General features: G+C 41.9%; 2 protein-coding genes across 2 annotated transcripts; one reads left to right on the top strand and one right to left on the bottom strand.

Moving 5' to 3' along the window:
• Nucleotides 1-26: 26 nt before the first annotated feature.
• LOC132461753 (protein-glutamine gamma-glutamyltransferase 2-like) lies at nucleotides 27-11,971 on the top strand. The gene is made up of 15 exons (XM_060057105.1): nucleotides 27-158; nucleotides 442-627; nucleotides 777-1,007; nucleotides 1,259-1,377; nucleotides 1,738-1,866; nucleotides 2,295-2,463; nucleotides 2,652-2,784; nucleotides 8,845-8,951; nucleotides 9,080-9,168; nucleotides 9,472-9,625; nucleotides 9,777-9,865; nucleotides 10,462-10,645; nucleotides 10,846-11,006; nucleotides 11,335-11,471; nucleotides 11,579-11,971. The coding sequence occupies exons 1-15, from the start codon at nucleotides 149-151 to the stop codon at nucleotides 11,763-11,765; spliced, it is 2,085 nt and encodes a 694-aa protein (XP_059913088.1). The 5' UTR covers nucleotides 27-148; the 3' UTR covers nucleotides 11,766-11,971.
• A 53-nt stretch (nucleotides 11,972-12,024) lies between these two features.
• On the bottom strand, nucleotides 12,025-17,666 carry rprd1b (regulation of nuclear pre-mRNA domain containing 1B). Its single transcript, XM_060057539.1, has 8 exons — nucleotides 16,964-17,666; nucleotides 16,624-16,753; nucleotides 16,105-16,238; nucleotides 15,793-15,819; nucleotides 15,425-15,543; nucleotides 15,029-15,155; nucleotides 14,542-14,717; nucleotides 12,025-13,911 (listed from the first exon to the last, which is right to left on the bottom strand). The coding sequence occupies exons 1-8, from the start codon at nucleotides 17,112-17,114 to the stop codon at nucleotides 13,762-13,764; spliced, it is 1,014 nt and encodes a 337-aa protein (XP_059913522.1). The 5' UTR covers nucleotides 17,115-17,666; the 3' UTR covers nucleotides 12,025-13,761.
• Between the last annotated feature and the right edge of the window lie 27 nt (nucleotides 17,667-17,693).

The raw sequence follows: 17,693 nt of genomic DNA, 5'->3' as shown, positions 1-17,693 counted from the left end.
TCCATATCCACTCCAGTTTCAAATGCCATAAATACTCTTGAGCGTGGCCCGACCCTGCTTCAGTGTGGACCAACTCTGGAGCCACTTGGGGATACTAAGCGAACCAGGTGGAGGATCCAACACAACGAGGAGCTCTCCCACTGTAGCCATGTCACAAGGTAAAGATCCCAACACTCACATCTCCTGCTTTTAATTTAGACTGAAATGCAAATAACTGAGTAACAGAGGAAAATAGACAATTTAGGCGCTGTAATGCTATAGGAGGTAGATCAGATGTCAGAATGTTGAGTGTAAGAAAAATGAGTTTGGCACATGATGGCATGATGTATGACTACATATTCGATGCCTGGATATCTATGTCAAGTGTCTGTTTGTTGCAGCTTTTACATTTAAATGCATTATTTTATTATTTTACCATCTTAAACTTTCAATCCAACAAAGTGTTGGAGATTGAGCGCTGTGATCTTGACATCAAGAGCAACAAGCGGAGCCACCACACCGAGCAGAATGGAGAGGATCGCTTGATCGTGAGAAGGGGTCAGCCCTTTAGCCTCGTACTGCATCTCAAGGCCGGCAGTCCAGAGTTTAACCCCGAGGAAACAAGCTTTACCCTCATTGTTGAAACAGGTACTGTCCACTGTGTGGTTTTACACAATTGTGGTGCTTGTGAGCATGTGTGAGAATGTGCATGTAATTGTACATTGCATGATATTTTAACCAACAAGAGCATAATAATATGCACTAAAGTCACAATGTGTGTGTATTTTACTGTACAGGTACCTTGCTCGGTAAGGAATCAGACACAAAAGTCTCCTTTGGTCTGAAGGACTCCACAGATGACAAAGAATGGAGCGCATCTGCTTCTAAGGCCCCTGGAAACACTGTAGCTCTCAATATCAGTTCCTCCCCAGAGGCCCCCATCGGGTTGTACTCTCTGAGCCTTCTTCAGCAGGGACAGAGCACCAGCCTTGGGGCGTTTGTCTTGCTCTTCAACGCCTGGTGCCCCAGTAAATATACTTTGCCTTTTTACTATTCACTCAAACCTTTCTCTTCATGTTTTATTCATTGAATCCAGAGGAAAATAAGGATTAAATACCTGTTACGTTAGATGCATAAAAATGTTGCTACAATGATTTGGATTTGTGTTTGGCCACACATTTCAACCCTTCACCAAATACAATAGATTTGCTTTTTGTATTTTGGCGAAAAGGGACATTTTGTTGTCCTAGTACTGTTGATAACGTGAATGTACTTGCAGGAGATGCTGTTTATATGAGAAGTGAAACCAAGCGGCAGGAGTACGTTCTATCCCAGCACGGCCTCCTCTATCGGGGCTCAGCCACACGCATCCACCACAAACCATGGAACTTCAGCCAGGTGAGGAAAAGTCTTTACGGCAACCTTTAAATAGGAAAAATCCTCCATCCCAGGTCATCCAGTGAAGTAGTCATGGCATGCATTCACATGAAAAGTCTTTGTGGCATTCAGCCTATAGGAAATGTTATGTTGTTGTCAATCCAAAATACATAATTAATTCAATTGAAAAAGTCTTAATTCTTATAAGTCTTATTCAACAGGAAACATCCTCATGTCACTCATCGATATATAAAATATTCAGATCCGAAAGAAACGTGTTACTGTGTGCCTTTGGCCTTTGGCACGCAGTAACTCAAATAAATCATGAAGTATAAAATCCGAGAAACGATATTAACTGGACAGAACTTGTTTGGGTTGTAGTTTGAGCCTGGCATTCTGGACATCTGCCTGAAGATCTTGGATGAGGGTCTCAACGTTGTGTCCGACACTGACCAAGACTGCTCTGAGAGACGAAGCCCTGTGTATATCACCAGAGTGCTGAGCGCCATGGTAATCCCCGCTGACCACCTGTTGGTCCGTCCCAACTGTCCCAACTCTGTCTATCTATTTACCTGTCAGTAATCCCACCATTAACCAACATGTGCATAATAATGATCTGCTAAAGTTTATATTTTTGTCTTATGAGTTTTAGGCGTATCAGTATCAGTATTAGTTCAAGCATTAGTATTGAGACTTTGACCTGGTTGAATAAAGGTTTAATACGAATGAATTAAGAATTAAATTAAGAAGAATTAATATCAGTATCAATATCAATATCAGTATTAGAATAAGTATTAGTTTTAGTACTAGGACCATTTGTTTATGCTTATGGGCAAACCAGTTATATGCAAGCTACTGGGGGGTCAAATTGAATTTACAAAAAATCTCCATCAATCCAACTTTATTGCTCGGTAACGGTGTCCCCCCCCCCCCTCCAGATCAACAGTAACGACAACCAGGGTGTTCTGGTGGGAGAGTGGGCGGAGTTCGAGGACGGAGTGCACCCGTCCACCTGGATAGGGAGTGGGGACATCCTGCGGCAGTGGGCCGACAGCGGGCCCGTCTGCTACGGCCAGTGCTGGGTTTTCGCTGCTGTGGATTGTACAGGTAGGCCTACGGTCTGCTCTGGCTGTTTGTTCCTCTGGCTGTTCATATCTCATGCTCTATCAATTTATATATATGTCCCTTTTTTATTCGAAGATTCGATTTTTTTAGATTATGAAATCTGGTATCACTTAATTTATGTATTTGTTTGTCTATATTGAATTCGTATGCCTACCCTCTCTCGGCACAAGTGTCCCGTGCGCTGGGCATCCCCTGCCGAGTTGTCACCAACTTCAGTTCCGCTCACGACGGCAACGGCAACCTGCTGATTGAGAAAATGTATGATGAGGACGGCGAGAGGCTTGAAGACCCAGACTCGGTGTGGTCAGTGTATATCCAATACAGTAGAGATCAGCTACTGAGTTCCCAGAACGCTCTGATCGCGCTGTTGGATGCTGGGGTTAAAAAGTCTCAAACAAACACCCCCTCGTCTTATTCCAGCAGGGCCGAGCTCTCCGAGTGGCCAACGACGTGCGTCGCGACGTAGGTCGCATTGGTCGCGACGTAGGTCGCATTGGTCGCGACGTAGGTCGCATTGGTCGCGACGTAGGTCGCATTGGTCGCGACGTAGGTCGCATTGGTCGCTGTGTTGGTCTCTCGTCTGGCTGCTTTCAGTCGCTGTGGTCGCTGGCTGGCTCGCTCAAAGTCTATATAATCAGTTGATTTGCATGTTATTAACGTTTTTTTTGCGACAGTTGAAGTACCAGAAAGCCATGCTCTCTGACGAAAGCTACCTACAGCTCTTTATTGCTAATATTGTTTTAATATTTTTCCTATTGAAGTAGCCTACAGTTTAAATGATGAAATCGTTGGTTTATCAGTATCAATAAAATATATTAGTTGTAATTTGGGGCGTATTCAAATAATGTATTTTATATATTATATATAGCCTATTTGTTTTGTTAAATGTCATTAAAGGCACCCAGTGCAACTTTATGTAAACATTCAATGAAAATAAATAAACATTAAAATTTCTAGTCTTTTTTACACGTAGTAAGTTTCAATAACTCCATACCATTACATATCGACATTCAAGGAGCAAAGACCACACAACGACGTCTCATCTTTGCTCCTTAAATGTCGGTATGTAATGGTATGGAGTTATTGAAACTTACTACGTGTAAAAAAGACTAGAAATTGAATGTTTATTTTTAAGCCTCGAAAGTTGCACTGGGTGCCTTTAAGCCTAATAACGTATATTATGCACAAAGTTCTTCGTTATAGACTGATAAACATAAATATAAGTGCAATTATTTAAAGTCATTGCCACAGTGGTACAAGCGGTAATCATGCTATATTAGTAGGCCTAATCATGAAGACCGGTGTTTGATTCTCTCCACGGACGGTCACGCAGTCGGCCTCTTTCAATTTAACATTTTTGTATGTTTTAGTACGATGGTATGATAATTATACGACGTAATGACGGGCTGCGACGCCTGGCTGGTATCGGCTGGCTGGCTGCGACGACAGGCCAGCCATGGCTGGCCGCTGTCTGCCACTGGCCACTGGCCGCTGGCTGCGGCTGGTCACCATGGCTGCTACCATAACCAAAAGCCTATGTTATCAGCTAAAATCTCATTGAACAGAATAAATACACGTGCGTCAGTATAATAAAAAATAATAATATATACCTAGCTTAGATAGACCAATAGGCCTTTTTATAATATATATAAATAAATAGGCCTATTGGTCTGTCTATATTTAATTAATTTTGAATTAACTTTGTAATACAGTGATGCTTACAATATTTATATTGATTATATTGTATAGCCTATTGGTTTGATAAATGTCAAAGACTAATAAAATATCCTATGAAGAAAGTTATAGTGTAATATACATTGATATAAGTGTAACAAAACAAATAAAAACTCTAATTCACAGACCCAATACCGTAAAAAAAAAAGTACAAATAAATATATGTGTCACGAATCATGATAGTCAAGTATTCAAATGTATAAACCAAAGAACAAAATATGAAAATTGAAATTAAAGTTACAATTTTCAAAAAAAAAGTGTCAATAATAATAGTAGGCTATAGTAATAGCATAAATGCACAATTTTGAAGGGGGCCAGTGACTATACAAATCTATAGTATATAAAAAGTGTGTGTAAAGTGGCCCAATCATCAAGTATGCATGCTAACTCAGAATGTTTTGCAGCCAACAGACCAAAAACAAAAACTGTAATATACTCTGATGTACAGCATATGATAGAATCCAACCACTTTCCATATTATAGGCACTATGTATTCCTGGGACCAGGGAGCACAATTCAGGAAGGTGGAATGAATAAATACGCACGTTTTGCCAAGGCTGAAGTTTTACTAAATGTGCAACAATCAATCTGACCGTGGTGAGATTCAATCACACAACCCCTTGATTACTACCATAGCATCACTACCACTTACACCACTGTGGCTTTTAGGTTAAATACTGTTACACTGACGACCAATAAAAAACAACAGTGATACCCCTTATGGTTTTTTTCATGACGACCAAAGAAAAACGACAGTCTTACCCCTTATGTTTCATTTGATAAAAACGACAGTGTTCCCCCCTATGTTTTAATTGATAAATATCGACAGTTTTACCCATTATGTTTTTTTCATAACGACCAATAAAAAACAACCCCTTATGTTTTTTTTCATGACGACCAATAAAAAACAACAGTGTTACCCCTTATGTTTTTTTTCATGACGACCAATAAAAAACAACAGTGTTACCCCTTATGTTTTTTTTCATGACGACCAATAAAAAACAACAGTGTTACCCCTTATGTTTTTTTTCATGACGACCAATAAAAAACAACAGTTATGGTTTTTTTCAACCCTTATGTTTTTTTTTACGACGACCAAAGAAAAACAACAGTGTTACCCCCTATGTTTTATTTGATAAATATCGACAGTGTTACCCATTATGTTTATTTCATGACGGCCGATAAAAAACGACAGTTACCCCTCATGTTTTTTTCATGACGACCAATAAAAAACAACAGTGTTACCCCTTATGTTTTTTTTCATGACGACCAATAAAAAACAACAGTGCTACCTCTTATGTTTTTTTTCATGACGACCAATAAAAAAAACAGTGTTACCCCTGATGTTTTTTTTCATGACGACCAATAAAAAACAACAGTGTTTTTTATGTTTTTTTTCATGACGACCAATAAAAAACAACAGTGTTACCCCTTATGTTTTTTTTCATGACGACCAATAAAAAAAAACAGTTATGTTTTTTTTCAACCCTTATGTTTTTTTTTACGACGACCAAAGAAAAACAACAGTGTTACCCCCTATGTTTTATTTGATAAATATTGACAGTGTTACCCCTTATGTTTATTTCATGACGGCCGATAAAAAACGACAGAGTTACCCCTCATGTTTTTTCCATGTTGACCAATAACAAACGCAGTGGTACCCCTGTCGACGTTTTTGCGGGGATCCGAACCTGAGCTGTTTAGAGTGTTAACCTCCGAAATTATCAATGCACCATCAAGACACCGGATGAAGTCAACACAATGGTTATACTTGACAATTCGCATGAAATAGAGATAAGAGTCTTCCAACAACAATCAGACTTGAACCCCGGTCTCCAGTGGGTAAGCTCACAGCTCTCTCCACTTCCCACGGAGATTTGTATTATAAATATATCTGTGGTTATATATGACATGACAAAGTACAAAGTACATGACAAAGTACAAATAAATATATGTGTCACGAATCATGATAGTCAAGTATTCAAATGTATAAACCAAAGAACAAAATATGAAAATTGAAATTAAAGTTAAAATTTTCTAAAAAAAAGTGTCAATAATAATAGTAGGCTATAGTAATAGCATAAATGCACAATTTAAAGGGGGCCAGTGACTACACAAATCTATAGTATATAAAAAGTGTTACCTCTTATGTTTTTTTTCATGACGACCAATAAAAAACAACAGTGTTACCCCTTATGTTTTTTTTCATGACGACCAATAAAAAACAACAGTGTTACCTCTTATGTTTTTTTTCATGACGACCAATAAAAAACAACAGTGTTACCCCTTATGGTTTTTTTCATGACGACCAATAAAAAACAACAGTGTTACCCCTTATGTTTTTTTTCATGACGACCAATAAAAAACAACAGTTATGTTTTTTTTCAACCCTTATGTTTTTTTTTACGACGACCAAAGAAAAACAACAGTGTTACCCCCTATGTTTTATTTGATAAATATCGACAGTGTTACCCCTTATGTTTATTTCATGACGGCCGATAAAAAACGACAGTTACCCCTCATGTTTTTTCCATGTTGACCAATAACAAACGCAGTGGTACCCCTGTCGACGTTTTTGAGGGGATCCGAACCTGAGCTGTTTAGAGTGTTAACCTCCGAAATTATCAATGCACCATCAAGACACCGGATGAAGTCAACACAATGGTTATACTTGACTTTATAATTCGCAGGAAATAGAGATAAGAGTCTTCCAACAACAACCGGACTTGAACCCCGGTCTCCAGGGGGTAAGCTCACAGCTCTCTCCACTTCCCACGGAGATTAGTATTTTAAATATGTCTGTGGTTATATATGACATGATAGCGTTACGTTTAAAATTAAAGATATTGTGTTTTCCACAGAAATTGAGCCGCGGTCTCCAGTGGGTTAGGCATAATTTTCACATTGTTTACTTGCTAACGTTTGTGAATAACAGTGGCTAGTTTGCAGAACCGGCTTTGTGGAACACCCCACTGAATGTGACGTCACCCGTCATCTCGTCTCTGTAAACAATGGATGTTGCGCAGCATTTATTCTGACGTCATCACATAGACTCTCTTAGCACCCCCCCCTGGGACTGACTTCTCGCGTCCCTTGTGTTAACCCCTATATTTTATTCGATACATTTAGACAGTGTTGTATATTACACTATAACTTTCTTCATAGGATATTTTATTAATTTAGTAAATTTAAAATTAATTAAATATAGATTGATAGACCAATAGGCCTATATATTATTGCATGTATGTTTTTATTATACTGACGCACGTGTATTTATTCTGTTCAATGAGATGTTAACTGATAACATATAGGTTTTTTTGTTATGGTAGCAGCCATGGTGACAATGGCTGGCTGCCACAGGTCGCTCATTCAGCCATACCTCTGGTTGGTTGCGACCTATTTGCCGCCAAAAGGGTCGCGACGCTTTTATGGTCGCGACCTAGTCGGTCAGCCTGCCAGAGCCAGCTGCCAGCCGCAGCCAGCGGCCAGTGGCCAGCGGCAGACAGCGGCCAGTGGCCAGCGGCAGACAGCGGCCAGCCATGGCTGGCCTGTCGTCGCAGCCAGACAGCGGATACCAGCCAGGCGTCGCAGCCCGTCATTACGTCGTATAATTATCATACCATCGTACTAAATCACAAAAAAAAATTCAAATGAAAGAGGCCGATTGCGTCAGTAAGTTTGACAAAAAGAGCAGAAATTTAACTGACCCCGGAGAGAATCGAACAACCGCCTTCTTGATTACTAACCAGGCTTCACTACCGCTTGTAGGCTACCACTGTGACAATTTCTACTACATTTTGCACTTAAATTAAACTATATCACTCTATAACGAAGAACTTTGTGCATAACATACCTTATTAGGCTTAATGACATTTAACAAAAGAAAAAGGGTATACATAATATATAAAATACATTATTTGAATACGCCCCAAATTACAACTAATATATCACTCTATAACGAAGAACTTTGTGTATAATATACCTTATTAGGCTTACTGTCATTTAACAAAACAAATAGGCTATATAATATCTAAAATACATAATTTGAATCCGCCCCAAATTACAACTAATATATTTTATTGACACTGATAGACCAACGATTTCATCATTTTAAACTGTAGGCCTACTTCAATATAAAAATATAAAAATAATATTTGCAATAAAGAGCTGTAGGAAGCTTTCGCCAGAGAGCATGGCTTTCTGGTAGGCCTTCTTCAACTGTCGCAAAAAACCCGTTAAGTTACCTTAACATGCAAATTAACTGATAAACGACCGCCCATAGATTTTGAGCGACCAAGCCAGCCAGCGACCACAGCGACTGAAAGCAGCCAGACGAGCGACCTACGTCGCGACCAATGCGACCTACGACGCGACCAATGCGACCTACGTCGCGACGCACGTCGTTGGCCACTCAGAGAGCTCGGCCTTCCTCTCTTATTGGGGGAAAATTCTGATAAAATTTAGGTCGGTGTTCACAAATACATTTATGAAAACACATTAAAAGGAAAAATGTAAAAAAATCTGAAAGGCTCTTTCAAGTGTTTTTCTTAGATCTTCTTTTTTAAACTGTAAAAAAAAACGCCGCAAAAAACTGATGTAATCTCACATTTCTCCGTCCTGCCCCATCAGGAACTTCCATGTGTGGGTGGAGAGCTGGATGGCTCGGCCTGACCTGGAACAAGCTGGGTTTGATGGATGGCAAGTCAGCGATGCCACACCACAAGAGACGAGCGAAGGTAGGCCTACATGGTGAACGCAATTTAATATTCTTGCTCTGGAAACTAAAAGAGCCTCTGTCCCATACCTTGGTCACTCTCCATGGGCTAGCCAGCCAGCAAGCTTGCTAACTTGAGTTCCCTTGCAGGTGTGTTCTGCTGTGGGCCAGTTCCAGTCAGCGCTATCAGGGAAGGGGAGCTGACCAAGAAGTTTGACGCTCCCTTTGTTTTTGCCGAGGTGACTTTTATTTCATTTTATTTCATATTACCAAATACTAAGGTCACTGAATTTCCTCTTAGTTGATTGGCTCGCCTCATGTCATTCGGAACAGCACTGCAGTCGTACTCTTTGGCCCCATTTTCTTTTTACATTCAGGCAAAAAAAGCACATTCCTGGTCATCATTTTTTCTTCTTGCGTCTCCACTTGCTCAACAAAACCAAGATACCATTATGATATTCATCAAATCCATGTTATACTCGGGACACTAGTATCATACCAGCATATTTAATCTCAGTGGCTACTGATGTGTTTGCATTCAGGTTAATGCCGACGTCGTCGAATATGTCAAACTGTCAACCGGAGACTTCGTCACGTTCAGCGGCTCGACAGATTCCATTGGTCAAAACATCAGCACCAAGGCCGTGGGCAGCGACAAGAGGCGGGACATCACCCATCACTACAAGTACCCTGAAGGTGCGGTCGCACCAAAAGACAATGTTTCAATAGTTAGGGGAGTGCTGCATGCAGCACCGCCCATTCTCTGACACTTCGACTCATTCAGATTTGGTAACGACCGTCAGTGTCCACCCCTGACTGTTAGTCACTTTACCTTCACTCCTTCCAGGGTCTGAGGAAGAGCGGCGTGTCTTCGAGAAGGCCCAACACCGCAACAAGCTGCAGAAAAAGGGCGAGGAGCCAGGGCTTCGCATAAAGGTGTCCTATAACTATATATGCACTTCATACAATGTTATACTGTTATAAATATATATTATGTATAGAATATCTTTTTTTTTTGTTAAATATCTTTCGTCATTGGCAAAGCTATACAGAGCCTTGTCAGGATTTGCGCTTAGCTTATAATTGTGGGTCAAAAATAGGAATCTGTGAGTTAGCTATGACACTATGACTTTAGAATAACACCTAAATGGTTTGGTGTTGATACCTAGAAAACTATTTGTGGGAATTGGAGCCTAAAATCTGGTGTAATAATAAGATATAGACAGTATTACAATAGTGTGCAACCACACTAACGATCTGAATTGTTAGAATAGCATTTGATTATCCTTGGGACAGCATAGTGTAGTGCTGAGGGTATTCAACTCCCAGCCCAAAGATTGGAGTTGTCCACAAACCTTCTGTAGGCATCCTTGAGCGAGTTGCCAATCCGCTACCTGCTAGCTAGTAGCTAAATTACCTGTATTTAGCATACGCTTAACTGTAAGTTAAGGGTATGCTTAAAAGCAAGTGAAAAAAACATGCACGCTTGCAGGTGACTCATATCATGTGATATCGTCCCCATCGATCTACAGATTAAGCTGGCTAAAAACATGGTGGTGGGCTCAGACTTTGAGGTGTACTCGGTTCTCGCCAACAACTGCATGGTGGCCAAGAGCTGCAGCTTCATGCTGTATGCGCGGGCTGTGCGCTACAACAGTACCAGGGGTGCAAGCTGTGGGTTCATCTCTGACACGGTGACCGTGACGCCGGGGGAAGGTCAGTGGTAGAGGCTCACACAACACTGGAATAATGGGGGAGCCAGAGGGGGGGGGGGGGGGGGTTCAAAACATACATTGAATTATGTTAATATTTCATGCAAAACACATCACTGACACAATCATCCAAATACAGATAGATAAAGTGCAATGAAACCTCCACTAAACCAGCCCTGTGTTGTGCATATTTATGTTTTATAGAAAAACTCCTCTTCCTAAAGTTGAAGTATTCAGACTATGGGAAGGTGATCAGCCCTGACCGGATGATACAGGTGACGGCCTTCGTCAACGACAAGGAAAACGGGGAGTACCACAAGGCAGAGAAGCTCATTGTGCTGGACGAACCAGACCTGGAGGTCAAGGTGGGCATGGATGGCTGGAGGAGTGTGTGGATGTATAGGTGAATGGGCGGGTGAGTGAATGGGTGGATGGATGGGATGAGGGATGATTTGATGGATTGATGGATGGATGGATGAGTGTGTGGACAATGGATGGGCAGGTGTGTAGGTTGATGGATGAATGGAGCATGTATGGCTGTATTTAGAATATATTTAATATTTCACACTTTTAATGCAACAAACTTGAGGACGTACAAGGGGTTTATGAGGGACAAATACTGTAGCTTAGGATCATTATTCATACAATCATTTCATAACAACGATGTTGATAAAACAATGCGCTTCTCTGCAGCTTACTGGAGAAGCCAGAGTGGGTCAGCCCTTAACAGCTGAGCTCTACCTGCTGAACCCTCTGCCAGAGGCCCTGCAGGACTGCAGCTTCACACTAGAGGGAGTGGGCCTGACTCAGGAGAAGCCCATCACAATAAAGTACGTCTCTTTGGTCCTACAAGGAGGCCTTAATAGCACTTTTTACTTTTTTTTTAAAATTGTAAGAAAATTTGGACAATCATGGTGGCTTCTGATTCTGTTTCTAGGCTGGGGACCGTGGCTTCAAAGCAGGAAGCCAAGGCTAGTGTCCAGCTGTCACCCAGGGAGGCGGGCTTCACTGTGCTTCTGGTGGACTTCGACAGCGACAAGTTAAAGAACATAAAGAACTTCATCCCCATGGTGGTGATGAGTGATGCCCTCTCACCCTCTCTCAATACTATTGCAATGACATAGAGCAGCAAATATAAAACTCACTTCGCCAATTTAAGCTAACCAAAACTCACGCTACTTGCCTTGAATCATAGCTTATTCATTTAAATTTGATGCTTTTATGAAGTCCTTCAGCAGTTTTAACGCACTTCTGTGCTATTATTTATGTAGTATTGATTGGCAATTAATAATTTTACTGTCAAAATAAATGGTCTAACATCCACTATAAATCCTGTCATCTGCACCTTTACTTGCACAAAAAAAAAGCTAGACAACTACTGTATATGTTCAAATGGTTACACTTTATTAGTATCCATTGAAGCACTTTAATTACAGAAATGAATAATCAAACGCTAGTGGGACAGCATGATTCTGCTAAGAGAAACGGTCACTTAACATTCAAATAATGCAGTACCATCCTCATACACCTGCAGCACCCCTTGGAAAAATCACATCCATTCTGCAACGCCGTCAGACAGCGTGTCATCCGTGGGACGAAAGTCAAATATGGAACGGTCTACAAAGCTGGTGTCCACAATCTTAATGTAAACTCACAAAACCTAAACAGTTTCATTTGGTGCTGCCGTGTGACTCATGCCATACTCACATAAGACTCAGAGATCGCAGATATGCCTGCCAGGCCTGATCGTTTGATCAGAGTAGTCCTGACTCCTGAAGTTGGTACAAGTTAGGTAGTACATATGGACAGTGTACTTTGTAGTTGATCAGTGGTACAGTTCAGAAAGCTTTTAAATAATTTGTTACACAAATTAAGCCTTTGTCACTTTAAAAGCTCTCAAATATCATTTTATCTGTACATAGATATGAAAGAACACCAACCATACGTTATTCCAATTATGAGATCTGGCCTAAACAAATAAAAACGGGAAAGAGATAGTACGTTGCTGAACTACTAGGCCTGTGGTTTGCATTTGGATTCTTACCCTCCTAAAGCTACTGAAATGTCCTAACATTTAAAAACCATGACTCCTCTACCAATAAACACCTGAGAACTGTCCTTCAGAACTGAAGCGGTGTAGACCTTCTGACGCTAAACAGGGATACCAAGGGTAAAAAAATAAAAATACACAAAAAACAATGTGGCAAAAAATGTTTAACACATTAAACAGATGTTTTTCATACATTTAAAAATGAATGAATATTCCTTTTTTTCCTTTTGAACAAATGGGAGATGTAGTTTTCCGCATAACAAAATGTGTCTTTTACCCAACCATCGAAATTCTCCAATGTATGAACTACTTGCACTGTTCATTTCTTGTTTAAGCGCCATGCTCAAACAAAGAAGAAAAAAACACTAAACAATAATTTAAAAATAAGACATTCCAAATTAAACGATTTAAACTCTTTTGAACCTAATCGGACACCCAACAAAGGTCAAGAGCTGTTGCATTCCAGGCTTCTACGTCCACGGCAAAGAGTCTGTGATGTCACAGTTGTAGACTATCGGCACACGCGCACGCTCACACTCTGCGAGAGAAGCGCCCGCTCTCCCAACGTTTTAAAGCAAACTTAACAAAATGAAGGGAACACACTCCTTCACATCGGGGTTGCAGCGAGGTCCCGCCAGTCCCATAACACATTATGCAGGGCTTCCTCTGACAAGTAGTGATTAGGCATTGCCATTCATGACCTCACCCTCACCAACCCTAATACATAGACACACACACACACACACATATATATCTGAGACCGTAGCAGACAGTCCCGGCATAAAAAAACTTGAAGGTATTAAAACCAAAAACAGGAAGCCATAGTTTTCCGAGCTGGTGGAGTAGAATCTTTGATAATAAACGGGCGGGAGAAATGGAGGGAGTTGTTGTGTCATTGAAAAATGTCCACTGTGACTTTTCTCTCCGTCTCTCACTCTCTTGCTCTGAGAAGCCACAAATTGTTTGGGGGGGAGAGAGAGAGAGATAGTGTGTGTGTGCGTGTGTGTTTGTGTTGACTCCACAGGTTGGCGGCGGGGTTAGAGTGTGTATGTGTCTTGGGGGGGGGGGTCTCAGTCGGTGGAGAAGAGGTCACCAGCGGAGGGCAGGGGTGCGAGGCCCCCCGTCACGTTGGGGAGCAGCGAGAGGTCGGGCAGGCTCTGGATGTGGGACTTGAGCTCCTTCCGCACCGTGGTTACCCGGGCCAGCTTCTGTTTGAACTCCTGTAGGAGACACAGGGGTAGAGTTAGGGACACCGAGAGCCAGGTGGTCTTCTTGTCCCTGGGACAAGTTTAAAGTAAACTATTGGAGAAAATCGAACTTCAAGGTGCAAGGTCCTTCTAAATATAGTAATAAACTGGGTGAATATCTAAATGTAATCCAAAATAAATACTAACCATGTTTAAGGTCAATTCTAGATTTTTCAAACTGGACACTATTTTCCCATCTTTTTGGGTCTGACTAATTCTCATCGTTTCGATAGTAAGATACGCTTTCTGTAGTCCCCGACAACAAATCGTAGCAACGCAACCCTTGCAAGATTTAAGAACAAGACTTCTCCTCTAACCCGCTTCAACACTGGTCCAATTCCATAAATGTTCGTCCACATTAGTCAGAAGACTAAAAACAAAAGGATAATAGGGCCCAGATTGAAAAATCCCCAAGTTACAGATTCTGTTGAACACTTTAGCCTTCAATTCGTTTAATCTTTCCACTAAACTTATTATGATACCTCTTAAAAAAAAAAAAATCTTTGTTTTACTGATTCTTCCTTAGGCATATCCATCCATACATCTACACTCATCACATGTCCAACCACACTGGCGCTGGTAATCCTCTGTGGAGGGCCTCACCTCCAGCTTCTTCTCCCTCTCCCCGAGGGCGTTCTTCTGGCTGCTGATGTAGTCGGTCAGCATGCGTGCCAGCTGCCGGCGGTCCTCCAGCTCCGCGGCCAGCCGCCCGTTGTACTCGGCCAGCAGCAGACACGCCTCGTCCACCGTCTTCGACAGCCGGTCCGCCGCCTCCTTGTCTGGGGGACGAGGAAGAGGGGCAGCAGGGTTAAGGAGAATTCTCTAGTGTCGATTTATTCATATCTTGATTTAAGGCTAAGCCGGGCCAGGAGTCTTGCAGGTTTAAGTCAGTGAATGACACAGATGGCGAGGGCCTATAGAAGGGGCGGGCGATATGATTTTCCGGTATTGATTATAAGTAAACAAGGAGACTGCTAACCGATGATCGGTTCAATGCATTAAAAAGGCGTACACACAGATACACACAGTGTATTATACGACTTGGGTTGCAGACGAAAACACACACACCCACCACACAAGTGTTTCTTACCAGTGATCTTTTCCAGTAGCGAGACATCCTGGACTTCCTGCGGCAGCGAGGCTATCTTCTGGCGCACGGCAGCGTCTCCCGACGCGGCGTTCTCCAGGTCCTGCAGCGCCTTTACCAGCTCCTCAGTCTGACCGCCGCCATGGGGGGGGGGAGGTAGGAAGAAGCAACAACAAGAGTTCAAATAATGCTAAATACAACAGATTATTTAATAGTCTTGTTACTCAGAATGGCTTGGAAACCATGTGCTGAAATAACAAATAAGCTTTGCCTAAAGGCTGACATTAAATGAGGTATCAAATAAGAACATGTACAAAGTGATATTCGATTGGGTAAAGAACAATGTTTTCAGTCAAGAGCATCCCCATCCTGTGATGCCTGAACGATGGCACCCCCTACCAGTAGAGCGGCGGTAGCGTCGGTGGTGTGCGGGGAGGCATGGCTCCTGTAGTCGTCGTCCTCCTCTTCCTCCTCCTCCTGGATCTTCTGGTAGCTCCGCTTCGCTGCCCTCTTCTCCTCTATGGACAAGGGAGCAGGAGGGAGAAAGATAGAGTTTATTTCAAACGTGACTGGACCTAAATAAACAGCTAATAAGCAAGAAACAAAAAGGTAAAACAAAAGCTTTACATATGCAGGGAAAAATAAACCCTGAGGACTTGAAGTAACAGGCAATTCCAAGTTTGCCCTGATTACGGCCTGACATAAAAGAATAAATGACTGACTAAATATGAAACAAAGGCGGAACCTGAGAGACAAAGACAACTCACCGGTGACTTTATCGTTGGAGGACACGACTGGAATAAAGAAAGAGAGACGTGTCACTCACATTCAAAAGACATCATCTGGGCGAAGCAGCTATTCAAATCATCCAGTGTCTTCCAAGATACTCAATACAAAACACGTAAGAATACATATAATCTTGGATTCATCATAATTGGATGGAAATTAATCTCAGATCTCAGCACAACTAGTATATTTCAAAAAGCGCGAGGGAGCGAGAAAGAAAATGACGACAAGATCAAGTGGTTGAATAACCATTGAGTATTGAACGTCTGTGTTGAAGCTTGCAGGCCACCCACCTGCAGGCTTGGGGCTGTTGGAGTCCTCAATGGCCAGTTTGAGCTGCTGGATGAAGTCTGCGCGGTACAGAGCCCTCTCCTTCCAGATGTTCAGCAGCCTCTCCATGGGCTTCTTACAGCTCCCATCTGCCTCCCTACAGACCAAGGGTTTCCAAGAGAGTTCACAAGTTCAAGAGAGCACAACCAAGTATAGAAGGTGAGTAAGCATTGATAAATGCAGTACAACAGATATACACAAATAACAAATCAACTGAAAAAGGTTGTGTTAGTAATACCATATCATATCATCATATAACTATCTGATGGGATTGCATTTAAAGTTTTACTTAAAGCATTATTGCCACAAGCAAAATTTCCCATAGACAGTAATCAACCCATAATACACTGAACATGTCATCTGGATATTCAATGAACATCACCACAACTCAATGTTCACATTTATTGGCACTCATGCAATCAAGATTTCTAGTAACTAACTCATTCCCCTGTCCATGTTTTGAGACAAGAATCGACACTCACCGGGCCACATGGGAGCATGCATCGACCAGGACGGTCTCGAAGTCTTTGGCGAACTCCGGTCCTTTCTTTTTGCTGTTTTGGATAACATCGTTGGCTAGATAGAGGAACGTCAGCTTCCTACTGGTTTTCGCTAAAGCACAGATTGAAAACTCCAGTTAGTACGATAAGGGATATTCCTGATCGTATTCCAGAATAAATGCTGAATACATTCGTTTGGACAACCATGCGCCTCACAGCTCATCGACGATAGACGATACGTCTGTAACATGATTGTTTGAAGGGTTGAAAAACACAACAATGTACCACATTGAATGGAAGTTTGAAGAAAGAATGCACTAACCCTTTTTCAGCTCCCTGTGCCAAACTTTGACGATGAGAGGTGAATGTTTACGATGGTGGATGATCCACAACGACAGGGTCTGAACGCTCTGCTGGGAGTTGCTGAGTTCAGAAAGCTTTTTCTCCAGGGCAGACTCGGAGAAGGACGACATGTTTTGTCTGGTGTACCTTCCGCCTTTAGTTATTCAAGAAACTCACACTTGCAGCGCTGGTTTGGTGAAATTTAACTAAATCCTGCAAAGTTATCCAGGTGACCGAGCGAGGCGTGTTGCGTCGAGGACAGTCTGAAAGTGACCAATATAATCTATTCGTTCACTCATTTGGTTACTGACGAGAAAGGGTTACAAACTTCCAAAGCTGTAGGCTTTTAAACTTGCTTACCAAAAACAGTGTACTCTTGTCATGAGGCATTTGTTTACAGTCCCATCTAGCTAGCCACGCAAGGCCACCATCGCCGAACGAGACACCCAGCTGCTATCTAGCTCATCGCCTGCGCGTAAACAAATCGGCCTCTCAGCATTCCAATTAACAATTGAATCAGATCGCAGAATAAGAAAAAAAAAGCTGAAGAGTTCTATTAAAACTCAAAAATCCTCGGCACTTTCCAACTATTCAAACAGCGATCTTCGAAGATGGCCACGACATTTCACCTCACCATGCATGGCGCACCGTGATGACGTAGAAAACGAGCAGCCCGTTGAGTCAGCGGTGCGCTCTCAAAACCGCCGAAC

Source organism: Gadus macrocephalus, chromosome 1 (assembly GCF_031168955.1).
Source record: "Gadus macrocephalus chromosome 1, ASM3116895v1".
NCBI lineage: Eukaryota > Metazoa > Chordata > Actinopteri > Gadiformes > Gadidae > Gadus > Gadus macrocephalus.
The sequence above is the reverse complement of the archived record's forward strand: the minus strand, read 5'-3'. Positions and strand labels throughout refer to the sequence as shown.

Bases quoted from the DNA above. Each gene is read 5' to 3' on its own strand.
- LOC132461753 (XM_060057105.1), top strand. The intron at 2,464-2,651 runs GTAGGCCTACGG...TCTCGGCACAAG, and splicing joins CGCTGCTGTGGATTGTACAG to TGTCCCGTGCGCTGGGCATC. The intron at 9,626-9,776 runs GTGCGGTCGCAC...CACTCCTTCCAG, and splicing joins TCACTACAAGTACCCTGAAG to GGTCTGAGGAAGAGCGGCGT.
- rprd1b (XM_060057539.1), bottom strand. From the start codon at position 17,114: ATGTCGTCCTTCTCCGAGTCTGCCCTGGAGAAAAAGCTTTCTGAACTC. The intron at 15,544-15,792 runs GTGAGTTGTCTT...CCTTGTCCATAG, and splicing joins CTCCAACGATAAAGTCACCG to AGGAGAAGAGGGCAGCGAAG. The intron at 14,718-15,028 runs GTAAGAAACACT...CTCGTCCCCCAG, and splicing joins GCTACTGGAAAAGATCACTG to ACAAGGAGGCGGCGGACCGG.